Raw genomic sequence first — 20,170 nt, 5'->3', positions numbered from 1 at the left:
TATTTGGGCCAGTTCAGCCCATTAAGCAAAACTGTCTCACAAAATGTTGAAATCCATAAAACGCGGGTTTAAGTGAGACACGACAACGAGAGTTTTGTCTCTCTTTGGTAAAAGAAGTCAACAAAACTGTTTTTGTTTTTTTTATCTGACTTTGTTAGAAAACATTTTGAGATATATTAGAAAATAGATCTGAAATAATAGACAATCGTTCTTCATTAATTTTGAATAAAAAAATCACATATTTTGACAAATTTGGATTTACATCATTCTCGTAAAAGATATTGTTTTGGGGTTAGAGCTTCAATATATTGCCATAGTTTTAGATTTTGTAGAATGAGTGATCACCATATTATGTGAATTGCTTGGTTCTTATTTTAAAATTTTGTTGAAGAAATAGAGCTTTAAACCTCACCCCCTCTCTTACTCTCTAGTTTCTTGGAAATTTCCTTGGTACCTTATAGTCAAATACAATCCTAATTATTTTTTCTCTGCCAAAACAAAACCAAAAGAATTCAAACAAAATTTTGAAAAAAAAGTATACTTTAAATTTCAAATCCTCTTGGAATTTTCCTTTACATCATCATATATTCATATTCACTTAATTGACTAAGAAAATATAGGTGGAGTAAGAAACCAATTGTCCCATATGAAATCAATACAATAAGTAGTGGAAGACTTGACGTAGATCAAAGACTTTTCCTTTTTATCTATAGTCTTTGAAATCCAATTATATAAATACACTCTTCCTTAGCTTCATTAATTATTCACAAACAAGCCAAAAACAAAATAAAAGAAAAATGATAAAAATGGTGGTAAAATTTGTGGTAGTGGTGATGGTGTTTGCACAAATCTTAGCTCCAATTGCTGAAGCTGCTCAAGGAAGAGCTGTCTATTACAACCCTCCCTACACTAGTGCGTACTATATACAACCATACATATCTTTGTTTCATACGTTAATAAACATATCATTAACTACGAGTTAATGATGCGGTTTAATTAGGGTCTGCGTGTTATGGAACACAACGTGAGACGATGGTGGTTGGAGTCAGGAGTAATCTGTACCAAGGAGGTCGAGCTTGTGGTCGGAGGTACAGGGTTCGATGCATTGGAGCTACATACAACTTCCCTAGGGCATGCACCGGTCGTACCGTTGACGTGAGGGTAGTTGATTTCTGCCGCGAGCCTTGCAACGGTGACCTTAATCTCTCTCGCGATGCTTTCCGGGTTATCGCTAATACTGATGCCGGTAACATCCGCGTCGAGTACACACCGTAAGTTTTCATTTATATAATCTTTTCATCGTATATGAAGTTTTAACATTGTCCTGATAATTATAATAGTTTAGGTCGTTATTCCCCTCTTTTACAGGATATGAAATTGATATTAGATTATAAGCAAAGAAAGGTGAGAGATGTTTTCGTGGTACTATTCCAATAAATCGAGTATGGAACTGATAGGTATGCTGACTGAATATGTATGGATGGTCATGGATGGTCCTTTGTGCTGAGAACATTGTACTTCAAATTAATAAGAATGAATCTCAAACTTGTTTCATGAATTGGGTGTAGCCATATTTCAATAACACTTCACATAATTAAATGGATGTGACAGTTTTATATTATTGCAATAACTTTGATGCGTCCAACCGACATGAACAATATACTTGGTCCAACTAGACCAAACCAAAATGACATTTAAGAACTAAAATTAGTTTATTCACCAATCGAACCGGCCCAATCCAGAAAAAACAAATGGATTACGATTAGTACAAGAAAAACAAAAAATACTACAACATAATAAATTTAAATTTTTTTTTCTTAAGATTAGTAAAAAATATTGATATTACATATCCTTAAACGAAAATAAATAAATGAATAAAAATTGAAAAGATTCTTTTAAATCATCATGTATTTTTAATTTGAAAATAAAATTAAACTAAAATATATAAAATCTAATGATACTACAACATAAGAAAATTAAAATATTTAAAAAGAAGGAATAAGCAAATATCGACTGTTAATATCCTTATAAAAATATTAATTTGATGTCAATATTTCTAAAGATACTAATTAGAAGTATGTCATAATTAAAAAAAACTTTTATATTGTTTAATTGAATTTATTTTTATAGTTATAAAACTGTAAGATCAATATATGCTTCTTGTTTTCTAATTTAATTGTAGCATTTTTAAAATTTTACTATTAAGATCTGTTTTCAGATTTATCTATGACTAAAAATATCATCCTTTATTGTTTACAATTTTTTTCTTAAACTCTCAACTTTTATTGGTTGGTCATATACTCATTGCAATCACATATATTTTTTTTTATCTTAGTTTTTTTTCCTATAAATATGTCATCAAATATTTTGCCATGTGATATAATTTTATGCAAAATATTTTTTTGTCAACAATTTTTATGGTTAAATAAATTATGCAAAGTGAAAGTAAAGAGACATATATTTGGCATATTGTGTCTAGATAGTTATTTTTAAGGTGGACCTAAGATAATGTTCCAACGGTAATATATGATTGGGTGATTCATAAATGGATGTAAATAAGATGATAGTTTGAATGATGGTTTGCATTTAAAATTTATCTGAAGAATGTGTGTAATCATATTTTATGGGAGATTTAAAAACCATATATTTGAGATTTGGCAATAGCAATAATGACAAATATTTGGGTAGAATTTGGGGATTAATAATTTAATTTTACTAGATTTTTTTAATAATGGTATAAAAAATTAAGATATAGAAATGTAAATTAGTGTATTAAACCAAGAAACTAAATATATATATAACTGTTATCTCTAACTAAACTATTTTCTATTGGGTCATTCTCAAAAATGCCCCTTTTTCTATACCCTTTTTTAAAAATACTCTTTTATATTAACCATTTTTAAAACTACTCCTCTTTATATACAAAATGACCAAATTACCCTTTTTTGAGTGACAGCAAGAATGTATAGTCATCAAAATCGAAAATATTTTCCCGCCAAAAATAAAAAAATTTCCCGCCAAAATCGAAAATTTTTCCCGTCAAAATTTATTTTTTTCCCGCCAAAAGAAAAAAATTTCCGCCAAAATCGAAATTTTTTCTCGCCAAAAATATTGAAATTTATACTTTATAAAAACATTGTAAACACTTTTAAAAACATTTTAAAAGCGTTTACAATGTGTTTAAAAACCTTTTAAAAACCTTGTAAACGCTTTTAAAAACCTTGTAAATGTTTTTAAAAAGCTTTTAAAAGCGTTTACAAGGTGTTTAAAAACCTTTTAAAACCCTTTTAAAAACCTTATAAAAACGTTTACAAGGTTTTTAAAAACATTGTAAAAGTGTTTACAAGGTGTTTAAAAACCTTTTAAAAATCTTTTTAAAACCCATATGAAAACCTTTTAAAAACCTTGTAAAAACGTTTACAAGGTGTTTAAAAAACCTTTTAAAACTCTTTAAAAAGTCTTGTAAAAGCCTTTACAAGGTGTTTATAAGGCTTTTATGAGGTAGAAACCTTATAAAACCTTGTAACTTTTTTTTTGGCGGGAAAAATTTTAGCGGGAAAATTTTTTGTCGAAAATTTTTATCAAATTTTTTTTGGCAACAATTTTTTTGGCGGGAAAATATGTCGGAGATTTTTTTGGCGGGAAAATTTTGTTTTTATTTTTATTTATTAAAATATTTTTCATCTAAGGATAAAATGGTCATTAAAAATTAAAAGAGGTCAAAAATAAAAATGGTCAAAAAAAAGATATATCAAAAAGGGTATTTTAAAAGTGCAACTTTCACAATCATTAAAACGCTGCATTTTAAATCTGTAATGTTTTTTTTTTTTTTTTTAATCTGTAATGTAAACTTTCCTATTTATTAGTTTCCAAATCCATAAAGAAAAAGGCTAATCCATAAAATAAAATAAAATAAAATAATAAGGAAATTAACAATTCCTGGCTTAGTCCAATTAATATAAATAGGGTGTTGGGGTTTTTGAAAGAGTTAGGAGAAACTAGTTTCTGAATTCCTGTTTGTGCTTTGAGTGATTCGTAGAAGAAAAAAGAAGGGCCGGAGCTTGAGAAGTTGATCATGGACCTTAATATGGACAATAACATATTCGGTTATATGAAGAACTCAGAACACCCTTGCCACGCATTGTACCAGCTTAAGCTTGCTGGATACCGTTCTCAGCAGAATCAAGGAGGTGGATCTCAGGAGCCTGTATGCGATGCAAAATCCTACCTTGAGCCTCTTCCCTTAAAGGAGCCTCCGGGTTGTGCATCTCCGTTTCCCAAGGAGATTGAGCTTGGTGTTATTAAGTTCACTGCCCTGTTTGTGGCTCGTTATGGGGATATTTTTCGTGAGTCTTTGATGGAGACAGTGGTTATGAGCCCTCGGTTTGACTTTATGAAGCCATCTGATAGCAACTTCGCTCTTTATGATGCGCTTGTCGTTTCGTATTCAGGGGTATTAAAACCTTCCAGTAATGGTGCAATGGTAGACTCCCTTCTTGATTGTTATTTCAACAGTCTCCAATTAGAGGAGCTGGAGGAGGGTGTGGAGACTGCTGCAATTGATTTGCATGCTTTTGTGGGTGGTCTTGACTGCTTTGCTCACATGGACGATGCTGTGTCACCACCTGAACGCCGTTCAATGATGATGCAATGGCCAATGCAGCCTCAACCTGATGGTTTAGCTACTCATGAGTGTCTAGGCGATGCAGAAACCGATCTACCGCCTCGTCCTCCTATAAGGATCACACTCAAGGAGCTTGGTATTATTAAGCTCACATCCCAGTTTGTGGCGCGGTATGGGATGCGTTTTTGCCGAGCTTTGATGATGAGAGTGGCTATGAACCCTCTGTTTGAGTTTATGTTTTTCCGCCCGTCTCTGAGAAAGAAGACAGTGCTTATGAACCCTCCGTTTGAGTTTATGGATCCAACAGAGATCAGGTTCAATATTTTCACTGTGCTTGTTGATGCGTATTCCAGAGTACTAGTGCGTTCCAAAAAGCTGAAGAAGAGTGATGCTTGTACGAGGGCCGTTCTTCTTAAGGACTTTTTTAACTGTCTTCAATTAGAGAGGCTGGAGAATGGAGTGGAGGAGACTGCTTTAATTGATTTGCATGCTTTTGTGGCTGGTGTTGACTGTTTTGCTCACATGGACGTTGCTGACTACTCTGCTACCATGCCACCACCTGAACGCCTTTCAGTGATGATGAACCGGTTAACACAACAATCTCAGCCGCCTGATATGCTTTTGCAGCTTCCATTGGGATCTCAGCTTGCTAATCTCGGTGTTGGTAAGCAATATGAATGCATAGGCGATACTTCTTTCCGTGCTCCTACTCTAAGAAGCCTAACATTTAGAGTCCCTGCTATGGGTATCACACTCAAGGAGCTTGGTATTATTAAGCTGACAGCACAGTTTGTGGCGCGGTATAGCTCTGAATTTTCCCGTGCTGTAGAGAAGATAGCATCGTTTGAGTTCTTGGATCCTTACGATAGCCGTTTCGATTTTTACGTGGGGCTGTTTACTGCGTATAGAAAAGTGTTAAAGTCTTCTATCAAGCCTGATGTTTGTATGTTGTCGACCGTGCTTGAGGGTTTTCACCAACGTCTTCGATTATGGGAGCTGCATAAGGGAGTGGAGGAGCTAGCTATGATTGATTTGCATGCTTTTGTGGGTGGGGTTGACTGTTTTGCTCACATGGAAGATAAAGACTATTCTGCTATCATGGATCCACCTGAACGCACGTCGATGATGATTAACCAGCTAACACAAAGGCAGCCACCTACTCATCATGAGTGTTTAAGACGTGGATATGATTTTCCATATGCTTTTGGTGCTAAGATCACGCTCAAGGAGCTTGGTATTATGAAGTTCACAGCTCTGTTTGTGGCGCGTTATGGGATGCATTTTTGTCACGATTTGATGAAGGAAGTGGTTATGAAACCTCAGTTTAAGTTTATGGAGCCAACTAATAGCATGTTCAGTTTATATAGTGTGATTGTTGATGCGTATTCCAGAGTATTAGAGCCTTCCGATGATGCTTGTACAAAGATCGTTCTTGAGGATTTTTTCTGCCGTCTTAGATTGGACAAGCTGGAGAGCGAAGAAGAAGCTATGATTGATTTGCATGCTTTTGTGAATGGTGTTGACTATTTTGCTTACTTAGAGGATGCCGACTATTCTGCTTTAATGCCACCACCTGATCTCCTTTCAGTTATCATGAACGGGATACCTGGAATACACAAGAGGGAAATAACGGTTTCAAGTGAGCGCCTTCCACTGGATGGTATGCAACCAGAGGCAAAGAGACAAAAGTTTGACGAGTCAGCTCTTGTTCCAGAAGACTAGTTTCTGGCTCAGAATCTGGACAACAGGTCACTTGCACATTACAATGTTGGAGCAGGAGACATCCTAACAGTCTCTTGGTGAGAAGGCCAGGCTTTGTACCATGCTTTTGTTTTAGTCTTTAATTAATTTGGCTCAAGTTTGTTTTGGATTGGCTTAAGTCAAACTTTTTTTAATTAATTAAATCTGTTTAATGAATAGATTACAAAGGTGGTGTAAAAAAGTTGCATGCATATCAAGAGAGATATATGAAATTCCTCATGTTTTATTTGATTTTGTTTTCTCTCCATCGTGGCATGGTCTATCTCTATATACTACATTGTAAATGATTAATATACAACTTCACAGATCAATGATAATGAGTCACGGGTGTTTAGCAGAGATGGAGGGTGTGTACATTTGAGTGCCAGGAGGAATCATGATTACAATCCGTAAGTATAGTGGGAGGACATTCAAATTTCGAATTATGATCACAATCCATAAGGCTAACTAAACGTGACTTGATCAAACGAATTGGTTGAATAGAAATTTTTAAAAAATATATATATATATATATATATATATATATATATATATAAGTTATTATGTATTGAAAGAGAATATTCTTGGACTGCACCGATTATGCATTTGTTGTTTACAGACTGATGACATTAACATCTAAAGCATCTAAGTGTTTAATTAATCCTCCCTTTTGTCTCCTTAAATTGTATCTTCTCTGCTGGATGGTATTTTAGTTTTAGTCTTGTCAAGTTTGTAGGCAATGCTGGAAAACTATGCATATGCTCTTTGTCATATTTCCACAAAGCCAAAGACATCGGAGTAACCACACAAACATACTAAACGAAACACAAAATAATACAAAAGTACAGCGTTCTCCAAGAACTTGTTTCATGCTTGTTCCATTAACATAATACGCATTGCTTTCTTTGGATTTCGGTTCTTGACAGACCATCACCACAGCATCAAAACTCCTTCTGACTTGTTGCTCATAGTTCTCTATTTTGCTCTTCCGCCTTGTCTTCTGATATTTGCCTGCATGAGTTTCGATTGGCATGAAGTGTTATTACAACATATTTACTCTCTTGATACACACAGCTTCTCACATATCATAGATCAGGAACAAGGTTTTCGAATATCAAAGCACAGAACCGATTCTAGCTACAGTTAAGTTTCAGCTAATCTACTACAAAGTATCTATAAACTGAAAAGATAAGCTATTTAAAAACTAGAGTCTAACATCTTGATGAAAGCAAAACTTGAAAGGGTATAGAGAAGCACAACACATTGATTCACACTTGGAACGCGCCAAGCAACGTTTTTCTATTCATTCTTATTAACAAAATTTATCTTTTACAAGGATACAATTTTGTCTCGGCCCTTACTCAACCTATTCTACCCAATAGGATTGAACCCGACTAAGAATGAATCTGACCCCTCTTCTCTTTTCTATCTAAACACACACCTGTGTAGATCTAAGAGAATAAACTCACCCTCTCTCTTTTTAGCTAAGAGATTAAAACTCACCCTCTCTCTTTTCTATCTAAACTCTCACCAGAGTAGATCTAAGAGAAAGAAAAAAAAATTCTCTGCGCACGTAATCACCACCCTGATTAACGTCACAGAGAACTGGGAACACCCCTTCTAAGCCTTATTTTTGTGGCTTCGAAGTTTACAACTGTATCAATATTCTAGAGTACTCAAATTGGCTCGTGGCCTACTCCTAGAATATTTATACACGACTTGAGAAACCCTGGAAGGCGAATCTCCAAATATCACGGGATAAGGAAACTGTTTGTTTTTCAGCCTTATCCTTTCCTTAACTCTTGCGGAGAATATTCTTCATATCTCCAAGCAAACGGAAACTGCTTGCTCCTCAAGCTTAACCTTTCCTTATTTTTTGTAGAGAATATTCTTCATATCTCCGAGTGAAATCTCGTCCATATCTTCAATGCCAAGTCAGCAACCTTTCTCGACACATCATCACATCCACTCATGTCTTGCCACGTCAGCTTATGCATCCATGTCAGCAACTCAGATGTTTGTGATCTGATGCAGCTTCCTTATTGGCACAACACTCTGTTCGGCACAACGACTTGTTCCTCACAGCGAGTTGTCCCAGAATCTGCATTTACAATCTCCCCCTTTTTGACTGAGTTTGATACTCAAGCATCTCTCTGGTTCAACCTGAAAAGACACTCCAACAAACACAAGCCAAAAACAGAACAAGCAACAACTAGACAAAACATCAGACATTATCTAGCAAAATTAATCAACAGCTTGTTCAAACAGAATTATGCATAAGAACCTAACAATCAGAAACCCCAGCGGGCTGCAGCGGAAACCATGTTCTTAATAATTCTCTAATCAGACTTAATCAATTGGCATATTCTCAATCATTAACAACCTAAGATCAATAACCACCACCATCCTAAGATCAACCAATTAATAAATTAAGTCTCCCCCATAAACAATGATTCTCCCGCTAAACCAAGTAGCTTCAAGAATTTTCCCCCATAAGTACAGAACTCCTTATCATTAGGCGTTGAACAAAAAGGAAAACCTGAATCATTCTCCCCCAGCTTGAGTGATCAACTAAGTCAAAAACAGACATATGTATCACAACAATATACTGAGTTATGGGAATCACTTACCTGCTAACAGTGCTTCGCATCCTTAAGCACTTTGATGATCAGTCAAGTCGCCTTGACAGCTTCTTGTTTGTAGGCATGTTGACTATCCTTGCAACCACAACTGGATGTTGGGCAATAGGACACTGGTAGCCGAGAATTCGAACAGCAGATAGCACTTTGGTCGAATCACAGTGTGGATGTGACCATACACAAGTTTTGCAGGAACAGGTAATGCTTCACTTGATGATCCTTCATCTTGAGCTCCTCAACCTGCTTCTGCTGCGCTGCAGTCGCTTCGATTCCCTCTGGTAGCTCACTGTAACCTTCTTCTACCATACTCCACAATCCCTTAACACGCAAGAGATTCTCCATCAGCTCACTCCAATGATCGTAATGACCATCAAAATAAGGAATTTTTGTGAGTGTTTTTGTCGTCGCTCATTTTCTCTGTCTTTTTCTCTTTTCTCTCTTAGATCACTTTGTCTCGCAAGCTCTGATACCAATTGTAAGTTACTAGTTTCAAAGACTTGCAAATTGCATCATAATGATCTGATTCTCATTAGCTCTAATGCGGTTTATAAAAATACAAAGAAAACTGAAACAGAAACAAAAAAATATATAGGACAAGACGCAACTTTGACACATTCTAACCAGAAGAATAGGTCTCTTATTGACTTACACTTACTCAACACATAAAAAGGTTGGCTAAATCGGATACATCTGACTAGTTCATAAAACGAAGATAAATGATTAACCCATACGGTCATACCCATGGCCATGGTCAATGTTGGATGTCTAGTTGTCCAGCGATGAGAAAATGATAAACCTTTAGTGGTTATTTTTTTCTTTTTTTGTTAACAAAACCGTTAGTGATTATCATCAGGCCCGTTCCGCTGGGGAAGCAAGTAAAACAAGCGATTCGGGCCTCTAATTTTTGAAGGCCTTTTTACATAGAAATTTCCTAAACAATATATACATAAAAGGCCTGTTTTCTTGTGTAGGATATGTATAAGTTTTTTTTTAGTTACATGTAAAAGGCATTTTTTCTTGTTGGATATGTAAAAGGCCTTTAAAATTGTGGCTTTCTATAGAAAACCTAAATCTTTATAAAACACTAGAGCACAAAAAAAAAAAATCGGACGACGTTACGGCTTCTCTCTGCACATATGTGAGCGAATTTGGTTTTCTTTTAAGTTCAATTGTTCAAGTCATAGTTTTTTTGAGGTTTGTTATTCGTTTTGCCTTCCAATGTGTTGTTTTCCTTTGTTGAATTAGTAAAAAGAATGTTCTGCAAATTTGATGATTAGTATTTAGTAAAATTCTAAACTGAAATCAGAAAATCAATTGCAATATTCTTAATTTGCTTTGGTTTTCTGTTTTCTGTTAAAATATGTCAAAGGATCAAAGCAATTATGCAGAGCAATGGATTTGTTTTTCGTTTGGTTAGAATTTAGAAATACTCTTCTCTTCTTTCATGTTTGTTTCAGTTGTGACTTGTTTCTAATTGTGACTTGTTTGGAATTATTTTAATTTTATAATACTCTTCTTTGTTTTCTTTACTTCCTCATTTTTCTTAGACTTAGTTTATAGCTTTTGACCTTTTTTAAATTGTAATTGTTGGTTTGTGTCATTGTGTGCCCTGATTGTGTGTTTCTGTTTATAAATCCTTTGCTTGTTTGTTTCAGTTCGTAGAAAGATGCCACCATCATGAGTAAAAAAGAAGAAGCCATCTGGAATCATAAAGAGTCAACCAACAGGACATGATAAAAGAAAAAAGAAGGCGAAACAACAAGCATACATCAAGTCTATAGCAGGTTCTATGTTCAAGTATGTAAAGAAAGTTGAGAAATCTGGTGAAAGTTCTAACAGAGATAAGGAAGAAGAGCATCATGAAGATGTCAATAATTCTGATCAATGTCATCTAGATGAGACTGGAAATCAAAGTGAGGAGCAAGAGGATATTTCTGATATTTATGATCCTGGGAATTGGAGAAACATTGATCAAAGATTGAGAGATTTGTTGGTTAAAAATGGTCCTGCGACAAGGTTTTCAAGTGGTTATCGGTACCCTAAAGATAGTATTGGTAGGCATTTTTCTCAAGCGTTCTACACAAGAGAAATAGTCAATGGAGAGAAACATGATAGAAGATGGTTCATATACTCAAAAGCTTTGAATAAACCTTTTTGTTTTTGCTGCAAGTTGTTTAGACATGAAGACAGTGGTGGTAACTTGGCAAGTACGGGGTACAATGATTGGAGAAATTTTTCTAAAAGACTAAAACAACATAAAGTTTCTCACGATCATGTTATGTGTATGACACGCTGGACAGATTTGGAGGTGAGGTTACAAAAAATCAGACAATTGATAAGCATGTTCAAGAAGAACTAAGAAGAGAGAGAAGCCATTGGAGAGAGGTATTATTGAGGATATTTGCAGTGGTGAAAACATTAGTTCAGAGAAATTTGGCATTTCGTGGGGATAGTGATAAGCTTGGTGAAGCAAATAATGGAAATTTTTTTGGGTCTTATTGAGATGATTGCAGAATTTGATGTAGTGATGAGGGAGCATATTAGAAAAGTTGAAAGGAAGGAAATCTATTTGCATTACCTTAGCCACAGGATTCAGAATGAGTTAATTACAATGCTTGCTATGGAAATCAAAGTTATGATCATCAAGAAGATTCATGAGTCAAAGTATTTCCCCATTATTTTAGATTGTACTCCGGATATTAGTCACAAAGAACAAATGACTTTGATTATCCGATGTGTGGATGTCTCTACAACATCAACTAAGATTGAGGAATTCTTTTTGACATTTCTCATTGTCAAAGATAAATCAGGAGAAGGGCTGTTTTCTCTCCAAGATGCATTGGTTGAACTAGAGTTAGATATTGATGATGTTAGAGGGCAGGGATATGATAATGGAGCTAATATGAAGGAAAAGAATAAAGAAGTTTAGAAGAGGTTGTTAGAAGTTAATCCAAGAGCCTTCTTTACACCATGTGGTTGCCACAGTCTTAATCTTGTGTTGTGTGATATAGCATCTTCTTCTGCAAAGGCTGTGTCTTTCTTTGGAATTGTTCAAAGAATATATAATTTGTTTGCCTCTTCAACAAATTGGTGGGATATATTGATAGAGGTGGTTGGAGGACTAACTCTTAAATCTTTGTCTCAAACACGGTGGGAAAGTCATGTTGAAAGTGTCAAAGCAATACGGTTTCAAGCCCCAGAAATCAGAGAAGCTTTACTTACCTTGACTGAAAGTACTGATGATCCGGGAACACGAAGTGATGCTGAATCTCTTGCACTAAGTGAAACACATGGAATTGGAGGTTTCGAGTTCTTATTTGGTATGGTTATTTGGTATGACCTTCTCTCTGTTGTTAATAAAGTAAGCAAGAGCTTGCAGTCAGAAAATATGGATATTGATGCGGCAATTCACCAATTGAAAGGACTTGTGTCATATTTTAAGAAATACAGAGAGACAGGTTTTGAGGAAGCAAAGTCTAAAGCTACACAAATTGCAGCAGAAATGGAGATTGAAGCTACATTTCCCGTAAAGAAAAAGCGTATCATTAGAAAAAAGAAGCACTATGATGAGGACAGAGAAGTAGTTAGTGAAAAAGTAATATTAACGCCAGAGGAGAGATTCAGAATTGACTACTTCAACATACTTATTGATCAAGCTCTAGTTTCTCTTGAGTCAAGGTTTGAATAATTCCAAAGGTATGAACAAACTTTTGAATTTCTATTTGACTTAAAAAAACTAAAATTGTCAAATGATGATACTTTGAAGACATCATGTGTGAACCTAGAGGCTGCTCTAAGGAATGATATGGTTTCTGACATAGTTGGTGAGGAACTGCTTCTTGAACTACAGGTTCTACGAGAAGTAATACCAAAGGAAGTTCAGAAACCTATTGAAGTGCTTGATTTTTTGAAGAGAATGCAAGGCTGCTATCCAAACACAGAAATTGCTTATAGCATATTGTTGACCATTCCAGTATCAGTTGCCACAGCGGAAAGAAGTTTCTCAAAGTTGAAGTTGATAAAAAACTATTTGCGGTCTACCATGTCACAAGAGAGATTGAATGGGTTGGCTTTACTATCAATTGAGACGTCTATGGTTGAAAAGCTTGATTATGTGACATTGATGAATGATTTTGCAAACAAAAGTATAAGTAGAGCCAAATTTCGTGATTTAGAGTGTATTGTTTAACTCCTTTATGGTTATTCGACTGTTTTTGGAATTTGTAAACGTTTTTTTTTTGTAATATGTGAAAAGGGCACATTTTTTGTACTTTTGCGTAGGGTACTCGTGAATGTCGGGCCGGCACTGATTATCATCTAAAGTTTCTTTAAAAACCGTTAGTTTGTTTTTGTTGACGACCACCATGTAGTAGAACAGATTTGTAATTCATACGTAAATGCTTAGGAAGTGATATACAACAAACCTACCAAAGACTTAGATGATCATATACACAACCTACAAATAAAATAGTAATATCCATGATTTTTGTTTGCAATTTTACAACTTTATTATTATAGTTTAATAATTATACAAGTCATTTACAACTATAACACTTTATAATTATTAATTAACGTTGTGGAAAATTATAACATGCTAAGTATGCATAACCAAAATTTAACATTAATTATAACCGCGTCGTTTTTAAACCGTAACCTTATAATACGATCAAAAACCATAACTGCTACGCATAAAAAATTTAAGAGGAGGTATTAAACCTGATATCCCCTATATAATAAAACGGAAGTACACAACATTTTTTGTAAACTATATAATATGAATTATAAGATTAATTATTTGATAGGTTATATGTTACATGGATTGTAACTATTAGTTAAATCTCGATTTCAGATCCTCTAAAAAAGGATATTCGAAAGAATAAAATAAAATCTCGAAAGAATATTTAATTAACCATTTATAGGCAACAAAATCTCAAAAATTATTCACTCTTCCGCCGATTATACTAGCAACAAAATCTCAAAAAATAATTTAAGTCATCATATTTAGCATATGATTTTATTGCATAATGTTTTATTCACAACAATTTTTAAAAACAATTACATAAAATATATTTTAAATAAAAATTACAATATAAATAAATGGAATTTCAACCCGTGCTCTAGCACGGGTCCTAATCTAGTTCTTAGGATTTGGTAGGATTTTAATATTTTAGAATTCTGAAATATTTTAGGAGATTTGATTGTGTTTTAGAGTTATTCTATTAAAAAAAGGAAAATGAATTTGATTCCATGTGATTCTATTAGATTTTATTGGTAAACTTTGAATGATTTTAAAATATTTATAACACCAAAAAAATAAATCTTTATACCATAATATAACTAATCTCTTATTTGTGTTTGTGAAGGTGCAGGAAGGACGTAACTTTCGTCGCCACCACCATAGTACCTAATCTGGTCAAGCTGATCCACCTAATAACATATTTGATTGTTAAGACTTTAATTCTTGATAATTAACTTCAACAAAGAAAAAAAAGCTTCAAGTGAGATGAAGTACAGAGGAAGAAGCTAAAGGAAGAAGATGAGCAAAAAGAAGACAAGAGGGTCAACGGCACATGAGGAGAAGAAGGAACAAGTCAACAAATATGTTGGGCTTCATGGGCTTTGTGTGTGTTGTAAGAAAATATATATCCAAGTGATCCAATTTTTGAATGTAGACATTTTAGAATCAAACGAGTTCGTGTTTGTTCTCTCTCCTTGTATCTAGATTGTTTATAAACATGATTCGAAATTGTTAACTATATATATGCTTATACACCACCCCTTCATACATTTTGTATCGTTTGTTAGTTAATTATCCCATTGTTTGAAGCTTGTCCTTTCTCAGATTGCTATAATAGTTGACCTCTCGTAATTTTATGTTTCATTGAACAAAAAAAGATACTGAACCACTAGGTTGTAAGTCGTTTGATTGCAAAGATTGATAAAATTCTTCATGCATTGTGCATATCACTAAATGACCGGTTAACTAAACCGGTTCGGTATGCTGATAAATCATGGGCGCAAACCGACTTTCAACCATCATCTCCCACTCGCACATGATGGGAAGCACAACTATTACTAGAGAGATCTTTAGAGTTAAGCTCGAGAGCTATAACTCGGAAATCATATGGCAAATGAACCGTGCGACCCCTGCGAGTACACCTGCACTCGGGAGCTAAGTTATGCACCTGTTAGGATACATAACTGCTACAACCCTAAAGAAAATAATTGCATTTCAGCATGTTTGCTGTTCCCCAAACTCATTTATCTTTTACATCAATCTGAACATATCTTATCCCTATAACATATGTTAGACATTTCACATCATGTGTTCACTATATTCAAACTCCAATTGAGCGATATAGTGGCTGGCCAGCAAGCAAATATGTCAATGTAAAAATAAATAGTTTTTTCCTTTTGTACTCATGTCCATCAGTAAGTTAATGTATTGATCAGTCAGTGATTCAAGAGAGTGAAGCAAGTCTTAACATATCAATATATAATTCAAGTAGACATATTCGACAGCCTACTAACTAAAATTCAAAAGACAACAAACATATATTCCTTCACAATCACTCCAAGCATTCTGAGACTCATCCTCATGTACGTCTTCAATAACCATATCAATAGTGGATGGCAATGGTCCAACTTCTGGAAGTCCATCGTTTACAGCTTCCTCATTGTATATTCTGGAAGGACCTCTCATGACAACATACCAACTGGAAGAATCATCTTCTCTTGAATAAAATACTTGCTTTGCTTGAGATGCTAGTATATATGGATCCCTTGCAAAAGATGTTTGACTCTGCTTCAAGTTAACTAGTGTGAAGCCATCTTCTATTTTCACTCCATTACCTCTAACTGCCCATTGACATTTGAAAAGTGGAACATAAAAAACGTTGTAGTCAAGGAGAATAATATCAGTGACTCTCCCATAGTATGATACCCAATCAGCTACTTGGGAAGTGTCCTTGGCACTAGATCGACACATGGTTGTTGTTTCATAAAACACTCCACTATTCTGGCTTAGCCTATCAACAGAATTTGTGTGAAACCTCAGCCCATTCACTATATAACCAGTGTAAGTTCTAGCACTAGTGGTAGGACAATACGCCAACCATTTGAGTATATGGTCATGATCATCAGAATCTAGAGGTATATACAAAACAAAAGACAACGAGTTAGCATATTGAATGTCTTAACGAGTTAATATATGAAAGTTTATTTATAAGATAAACCTTGCCTGTTTTTTTAACCAAGTAGCAAAATTCTGTGTGTGCGTACTCCATAAAACACTTGCATCACGTCTGCATCTTATGTTTGAGTCTTGTAGGTATTGTAGGTGCATGCTATAATAACAGAAAAAGAAAGTAAGACAGGTAGAAGATACAATGACAATTTAGTATTATGTGAAATCAGATAGCATCATACTCCACATAAGGCTCCACCAGAGCTATATTCTGAATGACAACAAGATGGACTATTTTCTTCTCCATGTCACTTAAAGTAACAGATATACTAGCGGAGATAGGACGCCCCTCTAGAATAGAACTGTTCTCATACTCAGTATTCATATCTGCTTTTTCTTCTACACTAGTGGTTTTTTTTAAAAACACACTGCAGAATTCCATGCATTCTTCTGCGAGATACGACTCAGCTATGCAACCCTCTGTATCTGCAACCAATAAACAATAAATCAGAAGCTAAAACTATATCAATACAGTTAGCGTAAAGAGGATAAAATAGAAACCATACCTCTCAAATGGATACATCCATCTGAAATGGACAGGTCCACCTAATCTGGTTTTTCTGCCTAGATGAACACATAAGTGCACCATTATATCAAAGAAGCTTGGAGGAAAGAATCTCTTTAACATACACAGTGTTTCTATAATTTCATTTTCCAATGCTGTGATCTTCTCAATATCAACAACTCTTTGGCAAAGATAGTTGAAAAATGAGCAGAGACGTGAAATTGCAATCCTTGGACCTTTAGGCAGTAAACCTCTAAGTGCAACAGGTAGTAATTGTTGCATCAAGACATGGTAATCATGTGATTTAAGACCCATTACCTTGCACTCATCTAATGATATGCAATTGGATATATTAGAACAATATCCATCCGGACCTTTGAAGTCATACAGCCGCTTACAAAATACTTTCTTTTCTGCCTTTGATAGAGACCAAGGAGCAGCTGGAAGGTAGATACGTTTACCTCTTTCTTTAGGATGCAAATCCTTTCTAATGCCTAGAAGTTGGAGATCTTTGCGAGTCTTTAGGCCATCCTTTGATTTCCCACAGTGCAACAATGTCACCACAATGCTTGCAGCCACATTTCTCTCCACATGCATCACATCTAAATTATGTCTTACTGGGAGGTCCTACACAATTAAAGTAAATACAAGTTAATGATATATTGATTAGTTATGAAAACTACATAATAAGAGAAAACAGAAACATTCCTCCCAATAAGACAACTTGAAAAATATAGACCTTTTCTTCCATCTGGATAAATCCTCCTCGTCTTTTTCCTCTTCCTCAGACTCAGTGTCATCAAACTCATCAGACGAGAATGACTTAGTAGCAGCAGTCTGCTTTCTCTTCTTCCCACTCTCTTTCTTGTTCCCAAAATTATTTTTGAAATTTTTTAAGAGGACAGAGATATTATGACCAGTTAATATCCTGCCCTTCCTCCCATGTTCAACTTTTCCGTCAAACCAAGTCTTTTTCCCCCGATAACTGTGTGTTGGTGATAGACCTTTTCGATGGCACATATAGACATGTTTCCTACTATTACTCAACCACATATTGTCATTGTCTTTTGCACATAAAGGACAACCCATCTTACCTTTAACTTTGCATCCAGCAAGATTTCCATATGCATGGAAATCATTGATAGTCCATAAGAACATTGCTTTTAGTGTGAAAGTGCTCTTACTGAAAGCATCATAAGCTATCTCTCCTTTACTCAACAAATAGTTTAGATCCTCTATTAGAGGTTCTAAGTAAACATCAATGCTATTACCAGGTTGCTGTGGCCCAGGAATCAACAAGCTAAGCATGATGTTCTCCTTCTTCATACATAGGTCAGGAGCCATATTATAATTCACTAGCAAAACTGGCCAACTACTGTATCTGTTGTTCTTCATGTTGAAAGGGTTAAATCCATCAGTCAAAAGTCCCAGACGGATTTTCCTTGGTTCAGCAGCATTGGTATTCATCTGATCAAGTTGCTTAGACCTATACATCCTCTTCAGGCGCGGTATAATTGGAAAGTACCTTAAAACTTTCTGGGGGACACCTTTCTTTATCTGACCAGTGTGCATGTTTACCTTCCATCTCGACGCCTTGCACTTAGGACAATTGTCAAGCTTCTTCAACTTCTTCCTGAATAGACAACAGTCATTAACACAAGCATGAATCTTCTGATAACCCATATCAAAAGACTTGAGAAACTTCTTCACTTCTTCACTTCATACATTGATGTATGTAGAACATTCTCCTCCGGTAACATGTCTGGCAAAGTCCCTAGAAGATAGTTGAAGCTTTTGTCTGACCAGTCATTTTGTGTCTTGATTCTATACAGTGGAACAATGGCTGATAATTTGCTATGATTTGCACAAGTAGGGTATAAAGGAGTTTCAGCATCTGCTAGTTTTGCAAGGAACTCGTCCTCTTTCTTGTCATCGGCCTCACCCTCAGCATCATCCACTAATTGACCCTGAGAAGCTAACTCTTCATCTAAGTATTCAGCAGCTTTGTATAACCCTAAAACCTCTTCATTCCACTGACTAACATTGATGTCTACTGAAACCACTTCTCCATGATGATACCACTCTTTCTGTATCTTGTAAGCCTCATCCATTCCCTTACTTACAAGGTGATCTACTACTACACTGCCTAAATGTTAATTTGTGCATGTCTGATTTATTTTGTTTTGTCTCGATGTAGTGAGACTAAAATATTATTTTTTCATTCTAAGTTTTAACTAAAATTTTTTTAAGTCTCGCGGGTGGAGAGGGAAAATAATCACTTTTACTAAAATTTTACTAAGTTTTTGGCGGAAATACTGATTTTTAGTTCGCGCTTACATGTTTTTATGTTTAACGTTTTAAAAGCGCCATCATAGAGCTTCATTTTAAAAATTCTATCAACGATAACACTTGCGAAAACTGCGCTATGCTTTTCTGCTATTATTAATGCCCATATTTCTTGTAGTGTTAACTTATTTTTTTTTTGTGGCAAATTAACTTTGATAGTACACAATCTTTTAATTAGGTGTATATGTTCTACTAAGCATATAATAAATTAAAAAAAAAAAATGCACAAACCAGATTTTTTGCCTCGAGTTAACAACTCATAAAACCATTTTCCATGTCGGCTTCCTGTTTCATCTCCCTCGTGTTTCTCTTTTCTCAACATAGAATGTTTGTTTACTGCCTAGTTTTTTTTTTTTTTAATAACAAATTATGTTCCATGCTACTTTTTAATGTAATACTCTTCGTATATTTAATTTGAAAATCAACTTAGCTCATACCTATTAAATTATTTTTGTATGACTTTTCTAGTACACTCTTTTTTAAGCTACCATTAGGTATTTAGGTATTACAGTACACTTTTGTTCTAAATAAATTTAGTATATACTATATATGGAACCAACATAGACCAAATCGAAGGTCGAATAACTTCGACTTCCTTGCAACGTAGCCCTTCAAAGATCAAAATCCAAGCGAAAACAACACTTACAAAGAGGCCCTTTATCAAGAAAAACAACACCAACACCTACAAAAGCAAGAGCTGCGTAGACAAGCGCAAAACCTAGCACATGAAGTTTTTTGCCGCTTAAATCAACGGCTTGCCCAGTTGGTTCCAAAACTATACTAAAATGTCTATCTATAATAAAAGATACCCATATTTTGAAGGTCAAATATAGTTGTTTCCACACAAAAAAAAATGGCCAAACGAAGTTGATATGACAATCAGAGAACTTGTACCATGTTAGACTGAGTCGCAAATCTTCTTCAAAAACACGAAACAAATCATCATCCATTTTGTCATTTATATATGTAGTCGAGTGGTTTATATTTGATTTTTGAGCATTGAAAAGTATTCGTTCGTCACGTAAACGTTTTTATAGTTTATTTAACACGCATGAGCCATGAGTAGTCCA

The 20,170-nt window shown here is 34.8% G+C and overlaps 3 protein-coding genes and 1 pseudogene across 4 annotated transcripts; 3 read left to right on the top strand and 1 right to left on the bottom strand.

Moving 5' to 3' along the window:
• The first annotated feature begins 691 nt into the window (after positions 1–691).
• Positions 692–1,621, top strand: LOC109124519 (EG45-like domain containing protein 2). Of its 2 annotated transcripts, XM_010469393.2 has the most exons (3): positions 692–912; positions 1,001–1,271; positions 1,369–1,621. In XM_010469393.2, exons 1-3 carry the CDS (start codon positions 798–800, stop codon positions 1,373–1,375), a joined length of 393 nt encoding a protein of 130 aa, XP_010467695.1. In that variant the 5' UTR covers positions 692–797; the 3' UTR covers positions 1,376–1,621. The 2 variants fall into 2 exon arrangements, with proteins under 2 accessions (XP_010467695.1, XP_010467696.1); XM_010469394.3 differs by lacking the exon at positions 1,369–1,621 and having other exon boundaries at positions 753–912; positions 1,001–1,275.
• A 2,454-nt stretch (positions 1,622–4,075) lies between these two features.
• Positions 4,076–6,614, top strand: LOC104747709 (uncharacterized). The gene has a single exon (XM_010469392.3). The coding sequence runs from the start codon at positions 4,076–4,078 to the stop codon at positions 6,344–6,346; it is 2,271 nt and encodes a 756-aa protein (XP_010467694.1). The 3' UTR covers positions 6,347–6,614.
• A 4,178-nt stretch (positions 6,615–10,792) lies between these two features.
• On the top strand, positions 10,793–13,192 carry LOC147927329 (uncharacterized; annotated as a pseudogene).
• A 1,840-nt stretch (positions 13,193–15,032) lies between these two features.
• Positions 15,033–18,865, bottom strand: LOC147927328 (uncharacterized). Its single transcript, XM_087487407.1, has 7 exons — positions 18,480–18,865; positions 17,658–18,387; positions 16,751–17,381; positions 16,432–16,675; positions 16,285–16,349; positions 15,557–16,149; positions 15,033–15,188 (listed from the first exon to the last, which is right to left on the bottom strand). Exons 1-7 carry the CDS (start codon positions 18,863–18,865, stop codon positions 15,033–15,035), a joined length of 2,805 nt encoding a protein of 934 aa, XP_087343533.1.
• Positions 18,866–20,170: the final 1,305 nt, after the last annotated feature.

Source organism: Camelina sativa, chromosome 15 (genome assembly GCF_030686135.1).
Source record: "Camelina sativa cultivar CO46 ecotype springtype chromosome 15, ASM3068613v1".
Classification (NCBI taxonomy): domain Eukaryota; kingdom Viridiplantae; phylum Streptophyta; class Magnoliopsida; order Brassicales; family Brassicaceae; genus Camelina; species Camelina sativa.
This window is presented reverse-complemented; position numbering and strand designations above follow the sequence as displayed.